Raw genomic sequence first — 14,090 nt, forward strand, 5'->3', positions numbered from 1 at the left:
CCTCCTCCTCTCTCCCTCATCCTGTCCTCTCCCTCCTCCACTTCACCCCTCTCCCTCCTCCCCTCCTCTCTCAGGGATAGTGTGGGGTTGTGTCTCTCTCCGTGGTTAACCAGTGTCTGGCCCTCCAGAGACAGCGTGTCATTGGCTGGCTGACTTGTCTCACCTTGGCGGTGCATATTTCACCATGCGGGACAATAAAAGGCAAAACAGATTTCAGACTTCGCCCCAAATTCATTGACTGGAACAACTGTATTCCCAAGACCTTGAGACATTTCTCACCCTAACGGTTTCGAATCCACAGCGGTAAAATGAAGTAGGTCGTTTTGGAAAGTGAATTGGGATGGGAGGGCGGGAGAGAGGGAGGGAGGGGATGGGGCGAAACAGAGAACAAAAGAGAAGATGAGCAGTGGCCAGGAAGGGAGACTGATGTGACACGTAGCCGTTTGCTTCACGGCACACACAGGGACACAGAGAGACCAGGGACACAGAGAGACCAGGGACACAGAGAGACCAGGGACGCAGAGAGACCAGGGACGCAGAGAGACCAGGGACGCAGAGAGACCAGGGACGCAGAGAGACCAGGGACGCAGAGAGACCAGGGACGCAAAGAGACCAGGGACACAGAGAGACCAGGGACACAGAGAGACCAGGGACACAGACAGAAAAGGGACAGAGAGAGACCAGGGAGGGACAAGAGGGAAATGTGGTCAAATAGCCAACGCTTTTCTACTTTAGGTGTAAAATGAAATACATCCTGGTGAATGTAACTGCTTTAGAAAACATGCGTGTCTGGTGAGTGTGTGTCCTGTGTTTGTGTGCCTATGAGGAGTGATGTGTGTGTGTGTGACACAGGAGTGGAGAGGAAGGCTAAATGAAAGAAGGGATGGAGAGACACCAGCTGGGAGGGGAGGAGGGAGAACAGGCAGAGATGAACACAGGAGGAGGGGATGGGCTTTAAAAAAAAAACTTTGAAGAAACAATTTCCTTGCAATCCATCAGAGAGCCCACGTCGATCCGATTGATAAACTGCTAATTACAAAATCAATCGCTATGAATTTTCACAGCTGTCAGACAGAGGGGCTCCCAGGAGAGTGATCTCACAGAGACCTTGTTCTAACGTTCTGGACGCCTCTCGCCCCATCCCTCCCCTCCTCTCCTCCCCCCCTCCCTCCCACCTCCCCCTACCCTCCCTCCCCTCCCCTCCCCCCTCCCTCCCCCCTCCCTCCCTCCCTCCCCTCTCCTCTCCTCCCCTCTCTACAAAGCTCAGCCGTCTGTTAAGCAAAGCAAAGCTCCACCATCAGCATTTTCATTTTTCAGCCAGACACAGAACCAGGCTGAGCACGCCGGTGACCCAGCCAGGCATCGATCAGCGAGCACCAGCCCGCGCCTCCTCAGGTGCGGCCTGTCGATAGCCGCTCGCCGTCTTTGCATCGCTACAAACGAGGGCCATCACTCCCTGATACTCATTCCATTCGACTTAACACATTTTATTGACAGCCCCTGTGCTCCTAATGAAATGCTAAATTTATCTCCCGTGGCTGCTGTGCCCCCTGGCTACTGTTATGGTGATGGAGGGATAGAAAGAGGGGGGGGGGGTTAGGGGTGACAGAGAAAGAGAGAAAGAGAGAAAGAGATACCACAGCCAGATACCACAACCGTTCAATTAAAAGCTCTGTGACTCTCAGCCCTTCCTGTCTCTTCTCTGACCTCATCTCACACTCTAAACTGAAGGTTCGACTAAAAAAACTCGCTTTGAACACTTTCATGTAATTTGAGATCCGATGTCAAAGAATGTTTTAGTTGGAATAGCATTGTTTTTTCCGTGCAAATGAAAGGCTTTTGTTTTGAGTGAGAGCACCAAGTGAAAATGTTCAAATCTGGGAATCATTTTATAATTTTATAGTCAAATCTTACTTTCAGAATTCTGAAAATTACAGCAAATTATGCTCCCATTTGACAAATTCAGCTTCAGCTAATTTATAATTTAAATTATATAAATAGTCCAATATGATTAAACAACTGTTTTAATACTTTGTGTATATATATATATATATATATATATATTAATGTTTCAGCTTTTGTCTAATGCCTACCGGGATTTCTATCAGTAACATCTGATTTGTTTTACAATTCTCACCAAAACTGTACGACTTCATAACAGTATTACACAACGGCACTGCCATCATTTTCTCCACACCCATCATCTCTCCTTCAGATCAGAATATTCCGGCAGCCAGCCGTCGCTCCTCCCAGCGGAGTTGTTCCCGGCATGTACGCAGGTGGTGCGGCCGTACCTGAGTTGGCGAGAGCGATGGCCTTCAGGGTGACGAACTCCTCCTTCTCCACCTTCAGCTTCTTGTACTTGCGTACGAGCTGCAGGATGGAGCCGTACAGGTCCAGCAGGCCGGTGAGGCGCGAGTGCTCCTCGTCCATGATGTAGTCCTCGGCGTACACCAGCTCGTCCTCGTAGGGCAGCGAGCGGAACACGATGCTCAGAACCAGGATCTCCATCCAGGCGCTCTGCAGTAGACTCATCTGGTCTCCGAGAGACAAGCTGGAGAACCCTGGAGACACGGGGGGGGGGGGGGGGAGAGTCAGGGGCGCCGCTGTTAGAAAGGATGTCTGCTGTGTCGACCTCTGAGATTGACACAATTACAAAAAAAATCTATGTTTATTTTAATGTTCTCCTCAATGTAATGTCTTGCTGACCCCACAACAAAGAATAAAAAATCACTTCAGAAAAAATAAAAAAACTTTGCTCATGTGGCAAAGATTGTGGACGATCACAATCACAATCATATGAATTTTGGGCTTTATAGTCCTTGTGTCCGAGGCTGATCAGCAAAACGAACATGAGTTCAGTTTCCCCCTCCTGTCTGGGGATCAGGCCCTGCTCTGGCTCCTGTTAGGCTTGTCAGGGAGCTGGAGTGGGCTGTACTGTACGTGGAGACAGGAAATCGGTGCAGGGGTCTGGGAGACACCAAGCCAAGTGGTCACCCTCTGTTTCCTGTCTGTCACGCTGCCGCTGATGTGAGGGGGATTAGCACTGAGACGCACCCTGACTGGAGGGGTCGAGGACGCGACACACGCGCACACACACATACACACTCCTGGTGCTGCTGAGAGCCATCATACAGGGACAGGTACACACACACACACACACAGGGGTGGGGTGTGTGGTGGAGGTGTCAGGGTCATAGGTCGACCCAACCCTGAAGGCCTAAGTCCTCTACTGCTGTCAGACCAGCTGGGTGAGCAGAAACAGCCCAGCTAGCTCTGTCCTCTCTCCTCCACATGCACACCTCCCTAACCCTAACCCAGCTAGCTCTGTCCTCTCTCCTCACACGCACACCTCCCTAACCCTAACCCAGCTAGCTCTGTCCTCTCTCCTCACACGCACACCTCCCTAACCCTAACCCAGCTAGCTCTGTCCTCTCTCCTCACACGCACACCTCCCTAACCCATCACTGCCTCCACCAACACACACAACCACAAATTACACAACAACCAACGGGCAGATCGTCTGAAGATGTCTTGAAGTGATTCAAACAAATGAAAGGGAGTGAAGCCAGGGGAAGAGAAGAGAGGGGAGGAAGAGAGGAGAGGAAGAGAGGGGAGGGGGGAGGAAGAGAGGAGAGGAAGAGAGGGGAGGAAGAGAGGGGAGGGGGGAGGAAGAGAGGAGAGGAAGAGAGGGGAGGAAGAGAGGGGAGGAGGTAGGAAGAGAGGAGACGAAGATAGTCATCTGCTCCCTTCTTCCCTGCTACTTCCCTTCAGCTGTCAATAACCTCTGTGAAGCCGCCCCCCCCCTCGCCCCTCGCCCCTCGCCCCTGGCGCCCTACTCTGACAGCATATTAGCCGGGCGCGGTGCGCCCCTGATTAAAATGATTGCTTTTACAAGTTTGCTGTGGCCATGCTCTCTGCTGCGGCGTGATTAAGAGGCGATAGATTACAGTATTGACCAGGGCGCTCAGCACACATCTTCCTGATGTTTTCTCTTAAATATAAATGATCTCATTGAGGCAGAGTCACTGCCTGATCTCTATCTCCTCCCAGTCTTGATGCTGTGGACACTGGCACACACACACACAGAGACAAACACACACAAACACGCACACCCTCACATAGAAACAAACACACAGACACACACAAGCATATAAACACACCCCAGGTGAGGAGAAGACAGAGAAGGTGGAGGAGAAAGAAAGAGAGACAGAAAAAGAGAGGGAGAGAAAGAGTGAGACAGAGAGAGAGACAGAGAGAGAGACAGACAGAGAGACAGAGAGAGAGGCAGAGAGAGACAGACAGAGAGAGAGGCAGAGAGAGACAGACAGAGAGGCAGAGAGAGACAGAGAGACAGAGAGAGAGACAGAGAGAGAGGCAGAGAGAGACAGACAGAGAGACAAACAGAGAGGCAGAGAGAGACAGACAGAGAGACAGACAGAGAGGCAGAGAGAGACAGACAGAGAGACAGAGAGAGGCAGAGAGAGACAGACAGAGAGACAGAGAGAGCGAGAGAGAAAGAGTGAAGCAGAGAGAAAAGAGGGAACCTGAGTGTTCAATTTCCCTTATCGTAGTGATGACCACAGGAGAGGAAGAGCTGCAGGATACATTAATTAACAGATTGGGATCGGAAAGTGAGGGCCCTCACATTGTGAAGGGGAATCAATAGTGGGCAGAACAGAGGCCTCTGATCAAACAGCAGAAGGCTGGGCTGGCCCGGGTGGTCAGTGCGTCTGTGGAGAATTCCGAGAGGACCAGAGACGCACACACAAGGACACACGCACCGATCCAAACGTATACACAAAACAAAGTCCTCCGAGGGCTTGGAAAAGCATTTGACTTTAATCAGAGGCAGCCTCAGTTCAGAGGCTTGTTTGTGCGGGGAGCCTGGACTATTACATCTCAGAAATGCATCTTTAAAATCTTTTGCTGTGTAATTTGCTTGTCTGCTATGAAATAAACCAGGGAGCACGTCACCATTAGCGAGACAGGGAGCGGGGCTGGCGGCGGGAAATTGTCATGCAGGTATGGACACGGAGCAGTCTGATTGGTCAGGTTGGCATCACAATCACAGACAAAGCACTGTGTACCCTTTTAATGCCACAGAGGACTGAAGCGAGACTAACACGCTGGCCAGTGTGACAGGCTGTGCGTCTCCCTGGCTGGGTCTCCGCCGGCACGCTGTAGCAGAGCGCTCACAGCCTCACGCCAGCGCCGGGCCCGAGCAGCCTGCAATTACGTTTGACGCTAAAAGTCCTTGAATTTAATCCAGTGTTGTGAGATGGAGAGGTGGTGTTTCCCCCTCCTCCCATCTCTCTCTTCAGGGCCTAAATTATCGCTCCAAATGGGATCTCTTGTCGTTGACTCGCCTTTTTTCCACTCAATTTAATCGAGTAATGAAGTGACTTCCTGACTCGGCGGGTCAGCCGCGCTCCGGCCGGCGAACGCGATGCGGCCCGGTTAAGTGCCGTCGGAGTGGGTGATTTCCTCTAATGAAATATCAATATTTACATCTTCATTTCCAGCCCGCTGCCTTGGTGGGGTTTGACCAAACATGACACAATATTGACCAATCAGAGACCTGTCTGTGCTCTGGAAAAGCCTTTCAGACAGGCAGCTGAGTGCTCTGGCTCAGCTGCCTCCGAACTGCCTCACGTCAGACCTGCCTCGTATCTGACCTGCCTCGTATCAGACCTGCCTCGTATCAGACCTGCCTCGTATCAGACCTGCCCCGTATCTGACCTGCCTCGTATCAGACCTGCCTCGTATCAGACCTGCCTCGTATCAGACCTGCCTCGTATCTGACCTGCCTCGTATCTGACCTGCCTCGTATCAGACCTGCCTCGTATCTGACCTGCCTCGTATCAGACCTGCCTCGTATCTGACCTGCCTCGTATCTGACCTGCCTCGTATCAGACCTGCCTCGTATCAGACCTGCCTCATATCAGACCTGCCTCTCAGAGGCAGCAGCAGCACTGCTTTTGTTCTGGTTCAAGATGAACGACGTCCACCTGGTACACAGTATGAGACTGTTTGTAAAAGACACGCGCTCCAAGAAAAAACGGATCATGTCAAAGTAGATTATCTTTATCGACAGCTAGCATCGAAACACCTTCGGTAGCTTTGAGCACCATTCTAATGATGAACTTTGACAGGGATTGTGTAATGCGTGTGTGTATATTAAACCTTCCCTCAAGGGGCAACAGGGTGTTGCAGGTGACAGTAAAACACGTCTATTTATTTGACCGCATTACCCATAGATACACACTGACTGGTATAGTAGAAACTACTCAGCGTGTTGTGCATCCACAGCGAGCCTGGTTGCTACAGTAAACCTAACCAGTTTGTTGTCTGTGTTTACGGCGCTCAGTAAACATGGCCACTTGAACCAGGATGAACAGCACCAGCACTCTCAGGGAGTCAGATGGTTAGGGAGTCGGGCTATAAATCAGAAGGTTGTTGGTTCGATTCCCGGCAGTGCCAAATGATGTTGTGTCCTTGGGCAAGGCACTTCACCCTACTTGCCTTGGGGTGAATGTCCCTGTACTTACTGTAAGTCGCTCTGGATAAGAGCATCTGCTAAATGACTAAATGTAAATGCAATGTAAACCACTCAGCGCTCTGCTGGTGATATATTTCATGCCCTGCGACTCAAAAAGAGAACATCTCACTGGAATCCAAATCCACAGTGGCTTTCACAACCGTAACGCACTGTTTTAGCGTGTGTGTAACATCACTTAAATACTGTCGCTATTTCAGAACGGACAATCCACAAGAAACACGCGTCATACAAGGACTGTTTCTCAAAAACATCACGTGGATTTTAACTGATAGGGAGCCCTAATCCATACCCCCTCCCCCCTCCCCCTCCCGGTTGCTTCCCCTCCACAGATTAATCACGGCACCGTTTCATCTGCCAGAGCAGAGGACAGACCCAAAATGAAATGCTGTAGATTTCTGTTGAGCGGGAGTTCATATTCTATTAATTTATTATTGTTTCCCTCTCCCTGAGGGCCATTAGTGTGGGTAATAAAAAGAGGTGTAATTACGAGGCACGGTGGACCCCTCCAGCTGCAGCCCCCTCGTATTTCACCCTCCGTCGACAGACAGAGGGACATGGAGGGAGAGAGAGACAAGGAGAGTAGAAAGAGGGAGAAGGAGGAAGAGAAAGCAGCGAGAGAGTGAAAGAGAGATAGAGAGAGGGAGCAGAAAGAGTATAGAAGATAAAGTCTAGAGGGAGAGATAAGAGATAGAGAAATAGGTGGGGGAAATAGAGAGAGGGGGTGGGGGAGATAGAGAGAGAGATAGAGAGAGGTGGGAGAAATAGAGAGAGAGAGAGAGAGAGAGTAGTTGTGTCTGGACTGAGGCAGATCTATCATGGCCAGATATCAGAAGGACAAGCAGGCCCTGCAGACTGCTGGCTCGCGGCAATCTCACCTCGGCCAAGTCAAGTGCTCTCCAGGCTCCAGGCCGGCCAAGCTTCCCCTGAGGACCCCACAGGCTGGCCTGCTCTCCTCCAGCACTGGCCTGGGCCGGCCATCACAGCCAGGAAAGCCTACCTTCCATCACAGCTCTGCTCTCAGAGAGGGCGTCCCGATCATCTTTCAATGAAAGACAAAGATGAAAGGCCAAAACTGTAGGGATATCCTTCACTGTCCTGACTCACCATAGCTGCGCTGCCCGCTGTCTGAACGCTAGCTCAGTAAGATGTATACAACAGCTGAAGCATTCTTTTGTGTGTGTCGGTGCCTGTGTGTGTGAGTGTGTGTTTGTGCGTGTGTGTGGGTGCTTGTGTGTGTGTGTGTGTTTGTGGGTGCTTGTGTGTGTGTGGGTGAACAGATGAAAGAGCAAGATTATAAATAATATAATGCCAATATAACAATTTAACAATTTAAACAAACTATACAACATGTCAGGAGTGTGTGTGTGTGAGGGGTAGGACAGCACAGTGGGTGCAGATGAGAGTGTGTGTGTGTGTGTGTGAGGGGTAGGACAGCACAGTGAGTGCACATGAGGGTGTGTGTGTGTGTGTGTGTGTGTGAGGGGTAGGACAGCACAGTGAGTGCACATGAGGGTGTTTGCACGTGTAACTTACAGCTGCCAACCATGATTCTTCCTGAATTTACATGACAGTGTCAGGAGGACCCAATCAATGGCTGCCTCTCATAAACTGCTGCGCTTGACATAAATAATGTGACCTGAAGCCTGGCCACATGTACACCAGCTCAGCTTGCAGTGAGGCCTCCTGGGTGTTTTCAGCACACACTGCACACCAACCAGCCTGTCACATGGCACACAGCAGAAACCTGTCAATACAACCTGAAATTCAACCTAGAAAAAAATATAGCAAAACAGCTTTGTGTAGTAACACTAGACAAGTAAAGCCGGGGCTGTTATATATATATTTTTTGGTCTGAAATGAAACACTTCAGCCGATGCCTGTTAGCAGAGCTGGCTATCTCTGTTTTTAACACGATAACCATTATCCCATTATAAGTAGCTGGAAATGGGTGATTTGACCAGTGGCCTGTGAACATGATGAGGTTGTATAATGTTAAATACAGTAATCCCCTTGTCTTAATCTGCACCTCGTGACCCTGTGACCCCAGCCAGGGAGTATTTAGCTCCCCCCAGGGCCCCTCAGCCCAAAGCGGACATTATATATCTTTCTGTTCAGCCCCAAGATCAGGAAGACTCACACTTTAATCATCCTCATAATTACACGTAATTGATCTCGGCTGCCAACCAGCAGCACTGCTTAATGAGGGAGAAGAGGCACCCTGATGACCTTAAAGGCACATCCCTACCCAACACATCCCTACCCAACACATCCCTACCCAACACATCCCTACCCAACACATCCCTACCCAACACATCCCTACCCAACACATCCCTACCCAACACATCCCTACCCAACACATCCCTACCCAACACATCCCTACCCAACACATCCCTACCCAACACGTTCCCTTTCACCAACATGACGTTTACTTAGAAACACGTTTTGTTGTTGTGCGCTTATCTCCTATCGCCATGTACGACACATTCGAATCCCTGTGACACACAGGGCTTGGTGATGCCCGTAAACATATACCCTGGTGACTAAATAAAGCCACCAGCCCCCTCCTCCTCCCCCCCCCCACCCCCCTCTTCCTCCCCCCCCCCCCCCCTCCTTCCCCCAGCCTGCCTGGCAGATGTCCCCTTCCTGCCCCTCCCCAGCCCTCCTGCCCCTCCCCTGCCCTCCTGCCCCTCCCCAGCCCTCCTGCCCGCCTGCCTGTCTCTGATACGCCCCCATCTCAATCTCCCAGCAGCCTCGCTGCCTGCCTGGGCCTGGCCCTCAGCATCCACCTGATTGCTCCATCTATCTTTATCTCCTGTGTTGAGGCCTACGTCAGAGGGTAAATTGAATATACTAAGAGCTGTCTGTTGGTGTCTATATTTAATAAAGTGCACTGATGAGGTGCTGATTTATTGCCCGGCAGTATTCACACTCTATTACAAGGAGATTACACAGCTTGAAAAGGATAAGCCTGGGAACACAGTAAGTAGATTTCACAATTTAATGGCAAAGAGAAAACAAGAGGCTGCAGGGGAGCTGGTGGGGGGCTGGAGGGTGGGGGCCCAGGGTGGGGGCTGGGGGCCCTGGGTGGGGGCCCTGGGTGGGGGCTGGGGGCCCTGGGTGGGGGCCCTGGGTGGGGGCCCTGGGTGGGGGCTGGGGGCCCTGGGTGGGGGCCCTGGGTGGGGGGGCAGGAGGCAAAGGGGTGGTTGGTTTGACACAAACACGACAACATACAGGAGGAGTGATCTCTCCTGAACATGGAGTCAGTCTTCTCCACGCTAGCAGCTGAAGCTGCCTGTCTTCCTGCTGACAAGATTAAATAAAATAAAGCTGAGATGATAAATATTCCCCAAACACCATTCAGAAATAAACGCAAATGAGGACCGTTCACTACAGTCTCCGAGGCTCAAGGCAAAGGTGGAAAAAGTGTCATTGCGAGCGTATAAAAAAAGAAACCTAAGTCAAGAGTTATTGACGGTCTGGATGGTCGCCGGGGGATAGGAAGCACAGACCTGGATGCTGAGAGCTGATTGGGTGAGATCATGCTCAGGTGAGACCTGCTGACCACGACAGGAAGCCGCGCCACCAACGCCACATCCACCCTGCGCCACACACCTCTGAAACGTCACGCAGCTCTGAAGCGTCACGCAGCTCTGAAGCGTCACGCAGCTCTGAAGCGTCACGCAGCTCTGAAGCGTCACGCAGCTCTGAAGCGTCACGCAGCTCTGAAGTGTCACACACCTCTGAAGTGACAGGCCTGCGGGCAGCAGGTGACAGGCCTGCGGGCAGCAGGTGACAGGCCTCCAGCTCACGACACACTCCACAGATGGAGGCGTTGGCACAGTGGCTGGGTATGTGTAGGGGGGCAGGTGGAGGGAGGGAGGAAGGGGTCAGGGGTCAGGAGACCCTGCGTGGCTATCGCCTCTCCCCAGGAGTGGAGCAATGTCTGGGGTCTGAGCAGGTCACAGTATGTGGTCACTGCCAGTATACTTAGATCAACTTAAAGCACTTGGACACTGTGACATGCTGCTGGTGAGGGGGAGAAGAGGGGAGAGACAATGGGCAGCTATGTGTGTCAGAGGTTGTTAGCACCTTAGGAGCAACAAGCCATCTGTCATCATCTGCCTAGCGCCGGCCCTAATGACCGTGCTCCTGTCACACCCTGGCCATATTAGCCCAGACCGGGGCTATTAGCAGAAATGACACTAGCGTCTAAAGCTTCAATGTCATTACCAATTCATCAGACACAGATTCGCAGTCCTGGCTGGACTATTACAAGACGTGATGACAGGCAACCTGAAAAAGACCCCTGACACCAGACTCCACTTCCTGTTCACTGGACTGTCATTATCGGCAAACGCTCCTGAATTTCTTTTTTTTTGCTAATATTCTTAATGTTCGGTACCAATGACATGTAGAGTGTAGATGAGCTGTATGGTAAATTAACACTTTTCACAGTCATTAACGGAGACAGATATTAGAGAAAACTAGAGATTGCATATTTTGAGACGATGGCTCCACAGTTAATAGTACTCAATGGGATGGACCGATTTCGCTGGAAATCCCCCGATTTTAAAACACTTTTCAAATGTTAGCGGATAAAAGAGGCAATGAAAAATCAATCGGGGAGAACTTAAGTGCCAATTTCCTGGACGTCTAAATTGTTACCTTTGGACTTTGGTTATTGCCCATCTGTCAGCATCCAAATCAATGTGGCCTACTTCATAATGAACTGTTAATCTGTTTAATTCCATTGCCAAGGGCCGAAAAAATCTATCAGAATGCAATCAGCAGTTTTCTGTCCTGTCCTCCCATGGTGGGGAGAGGAGAGAGCGGGGGCAGTGGTGGAGAGAGGAGGAGAGGGGAGAGGAGAGAGGAGGGAAGGAGAGAGGAGGAGAGGGGAGAGGAGAGAGGAGGGAGGATGAAAGGAGAGAGTAGGAGAGGAGATAGGAGGAGAGGAGACAGGAGGAGAGGAGAGAGGAGGGAGGAGGTAAGGAGAGAGGAGAGAGGAGGTAAGGAGAGAGGAGAGAGGAGAAGAGGAGGAGAGAGGAGAAGAGAGGCGCTCAGTGGTGGGGAGAGGAGAGAGGAGGTGAGGAGGAGGAGAGGAGGAGTGCAGTGTCCGCCCTGGGGTGAAGCCGTGTTAGTGCTGGAGTCTGACTCAGTCACTCAACCATCTCTGATCAGGTTCAGCCATGTACAACTCAATTATGCAGCCGCTTCATAGCCAGGGGAGACGAACTGTCCTAATACAGACCACGCCACGGGAACGCACACACACACACACACTCACACTCACACACTCACACACTCACACACTCAGCTGCAGCTGAACCACGGCAGTACTTGTTACTTGTCACATACTGTGGTCAACCGATCATCACATTCCTGGAACTTCTAATAAAGAGGGACTTGTTAGAAACTGGTTTGTGTGTGTGGAGAGAGAGGGTGTGTGTGTGCACGTGTGTTTGTGAGAGTGTGTGCGTGTGTGTGTGTGTGCGTGCACATCGCGTGAGCATAAAGGCAGATCAGAATAATCTTCTTACAGCTCATCAACTCACTACAGGCTGTTTCCAGTCTACACTGAGCCAAACACACCCACACACACATCTCTACCTGTCAAGACACTCTGGCTTGCTGGTGAAGTTTTGGGTTAAATGATCATTATGGAGTCGTTCTGAATGGCAAGCGTTTTGTCAAGGCGTTTACAGCAAATCCCATTAAGAGTACTCTCCTTCCCAGTGCACAATAGGTGTCAGGATAATCTGATGAACACAGCACTTAGATGAGGGAACATAAACAGCTCTCTAGTTAGAGCACGTCCTGTGTTCCGTAATGACAGCTCTGTACACGCTAATGAGATCATTCTATACAGACGACTGCGACAATCATCCATTTCTGAGTTTAAATAAATCACTGAAACAGTCCTTCATCTAAGATCTACTGTTTGTTTTACAATTATACTAATTACTCATTGAGAGTGATTTGTATGTTTTACCACAGTATATTGTGCATGTATCCAATCGTGTGTGTGTGGTGTATTGTGTGTGTGGTGTATTGTGTGTGTGGTGTGTGGTGTATTGTGTGTGTGGTGTGTGTGTGTGGTGTATTGTGTGTGTGGTGTGTGTGTTTGGGGTCAGGCTGGAGGCAGGGGGACAGTGTTACTGGTCAGGAGAAGTCTGTGCTGGTTAAGCTTCTTGGGTAAACTCTCTCTGTGCTGAGTCAACATTGGGGCCTGCTGCCCAGCCTGCCTGCTGCCCAGCCAGGAGAAGGAAGCCGGGTCTGTGGCCATTATCTCCTTACCAGATCTCCCTGTACCTGCCCAATAACCCCCAGATCTCCCTGTACCTGCCCAATAACCCCCAGATCTCCCTGTACCTGCCCAATAACCCCCAGATATCCCTGTACCTGCCTAATAACCCCCAGATCTCCCTGTACCTGCCTTATATCCCCCAGATCTCCCTGTACCTGCCTTATATCCCCCAGATCTCCCTGTACCTGCCTTATATCCCCCAGATCTCCCTGTACCTGCCTTATATCCCCCAGATCTCCCTGTACCTGCCTTATAACCCCCAGATCTCCCTGTACCTGCCTAATAACCCCCAGATCTCCCTGTACCTGCCTTATATCCCTCCTGCCCCCTTCTCAGAATTATCTCCAGGATTAATTACCTGTGGCAGTTTTCTCGTGGACCCCTGGATCCAGTGTGCGTGTGCATGTGCACGTGTGTGTGCGTGAGTGTGCGCGTGCGTGTGTGTGCGTGAGTGTGCGCGTGCGTGTGTGTGCGTGAGTGTGTGCTGGAGTAAACGAGTGTGTGTTCCCTGACATCCTGACAGCCGTGTGATGATGCTTCTGTCCCAGTTATGCTGATGAGAGAGGAGGTTACAGAGGAGAAACTAACAGTCACATCCATCCAGGCTCTCCTGTAGGGCTGCAGCCTGCTGGAGTTATGGGGGTCAAGCCCAAGATCAGAGAGAATCTGCCTTGGTTGCAGAAAGAGTCCCTAAACAATGTGTTCTCTGTCAGAATGTGAGGAGAACTCTTGAAGGAAGCAGAATCTCTGCTGACGTGAGACGCAGGACCCTTAATTCGACAGCTTCTTTTAACCTAACCCCTCTATCAGCTCTGCTATGGGCCAGAGGAGAAACATGATTATGCCCATCAATAATTCAATTCAAGTGGGGGTGTGTGTGTGTGTGTGCGTGTGTGAGTGCGGAGGGGGAGGGATGGCCATGTGATGTCTTATTTAAAAGTGTCTGATGTTCTGCTTGCAACGCAGGACTGTGTGTTTGTGTGGGGGATATTTTTGAGAGAGAGACATAGAGAGACAGAGTGAGAACGAGAGAGAGAGAGGGGGTCAGTGTTCACGCGGTCTCTAGGACCAGGGGGAGCAGCAGGGGTACCTGGGATGTGCTTGGCCCAGCCGATGATGACCACCAGCTCTCTGTCTGCCAGGTCACACAGCGTGGTGAGGGCCTTGATGTCGCTCTCGGGCATGGTGGGGTCGGGCATGGCGTAGATCTTCTCCGGCTCA

The 14,090-nt window shown here is 51.0% G+C and overlaps 1 protein-coding gene across 2 annotated transcripts in view; it reads right to left on the reverse strand.

Moving 5' to 3' along the window:
• The window catches only part of esrrb (estrogen-related receptor beta), a 41,587-nt gene that overhangs the window by 1,345 nt on the left and 26,152 nt on the right, over positions 1-14,090 (reverse strand). For both annotated transcript variants that reach the window (XM_067242848.1, XM_067242847.1), the window contains exons 6-7: positions 13,960-14,090; positions 2,295-2,564 (exon numbers count right to left, since the gene is read on the reverse strand). The exon at positions 13,960-14,090 is cut by the window's right edge. In XM_067242848.1, coding sequence (XP_067098949.1) covers positions 2,295-2,564; positions 13,960-14,090 — 401 coding nt within the window. The remainder of the gene's footprint in view (positions 1-2,294; positions 2,565-13,959) is intronic.

This window comes from Osmerus mordax, chromosome 9 (genome assembly GCF_038355195.1).
Source record: "Osmerus mordax isolate fOsmMor3 chromosome 9, fOsmMor3.pri, whole genome shotgun sequence".
NCBI lineage: Eukaryota > Metazoa > Chordata > Actinopteri > Osmeriformes > Osmeridae > Osmerus > Osmerus mordax.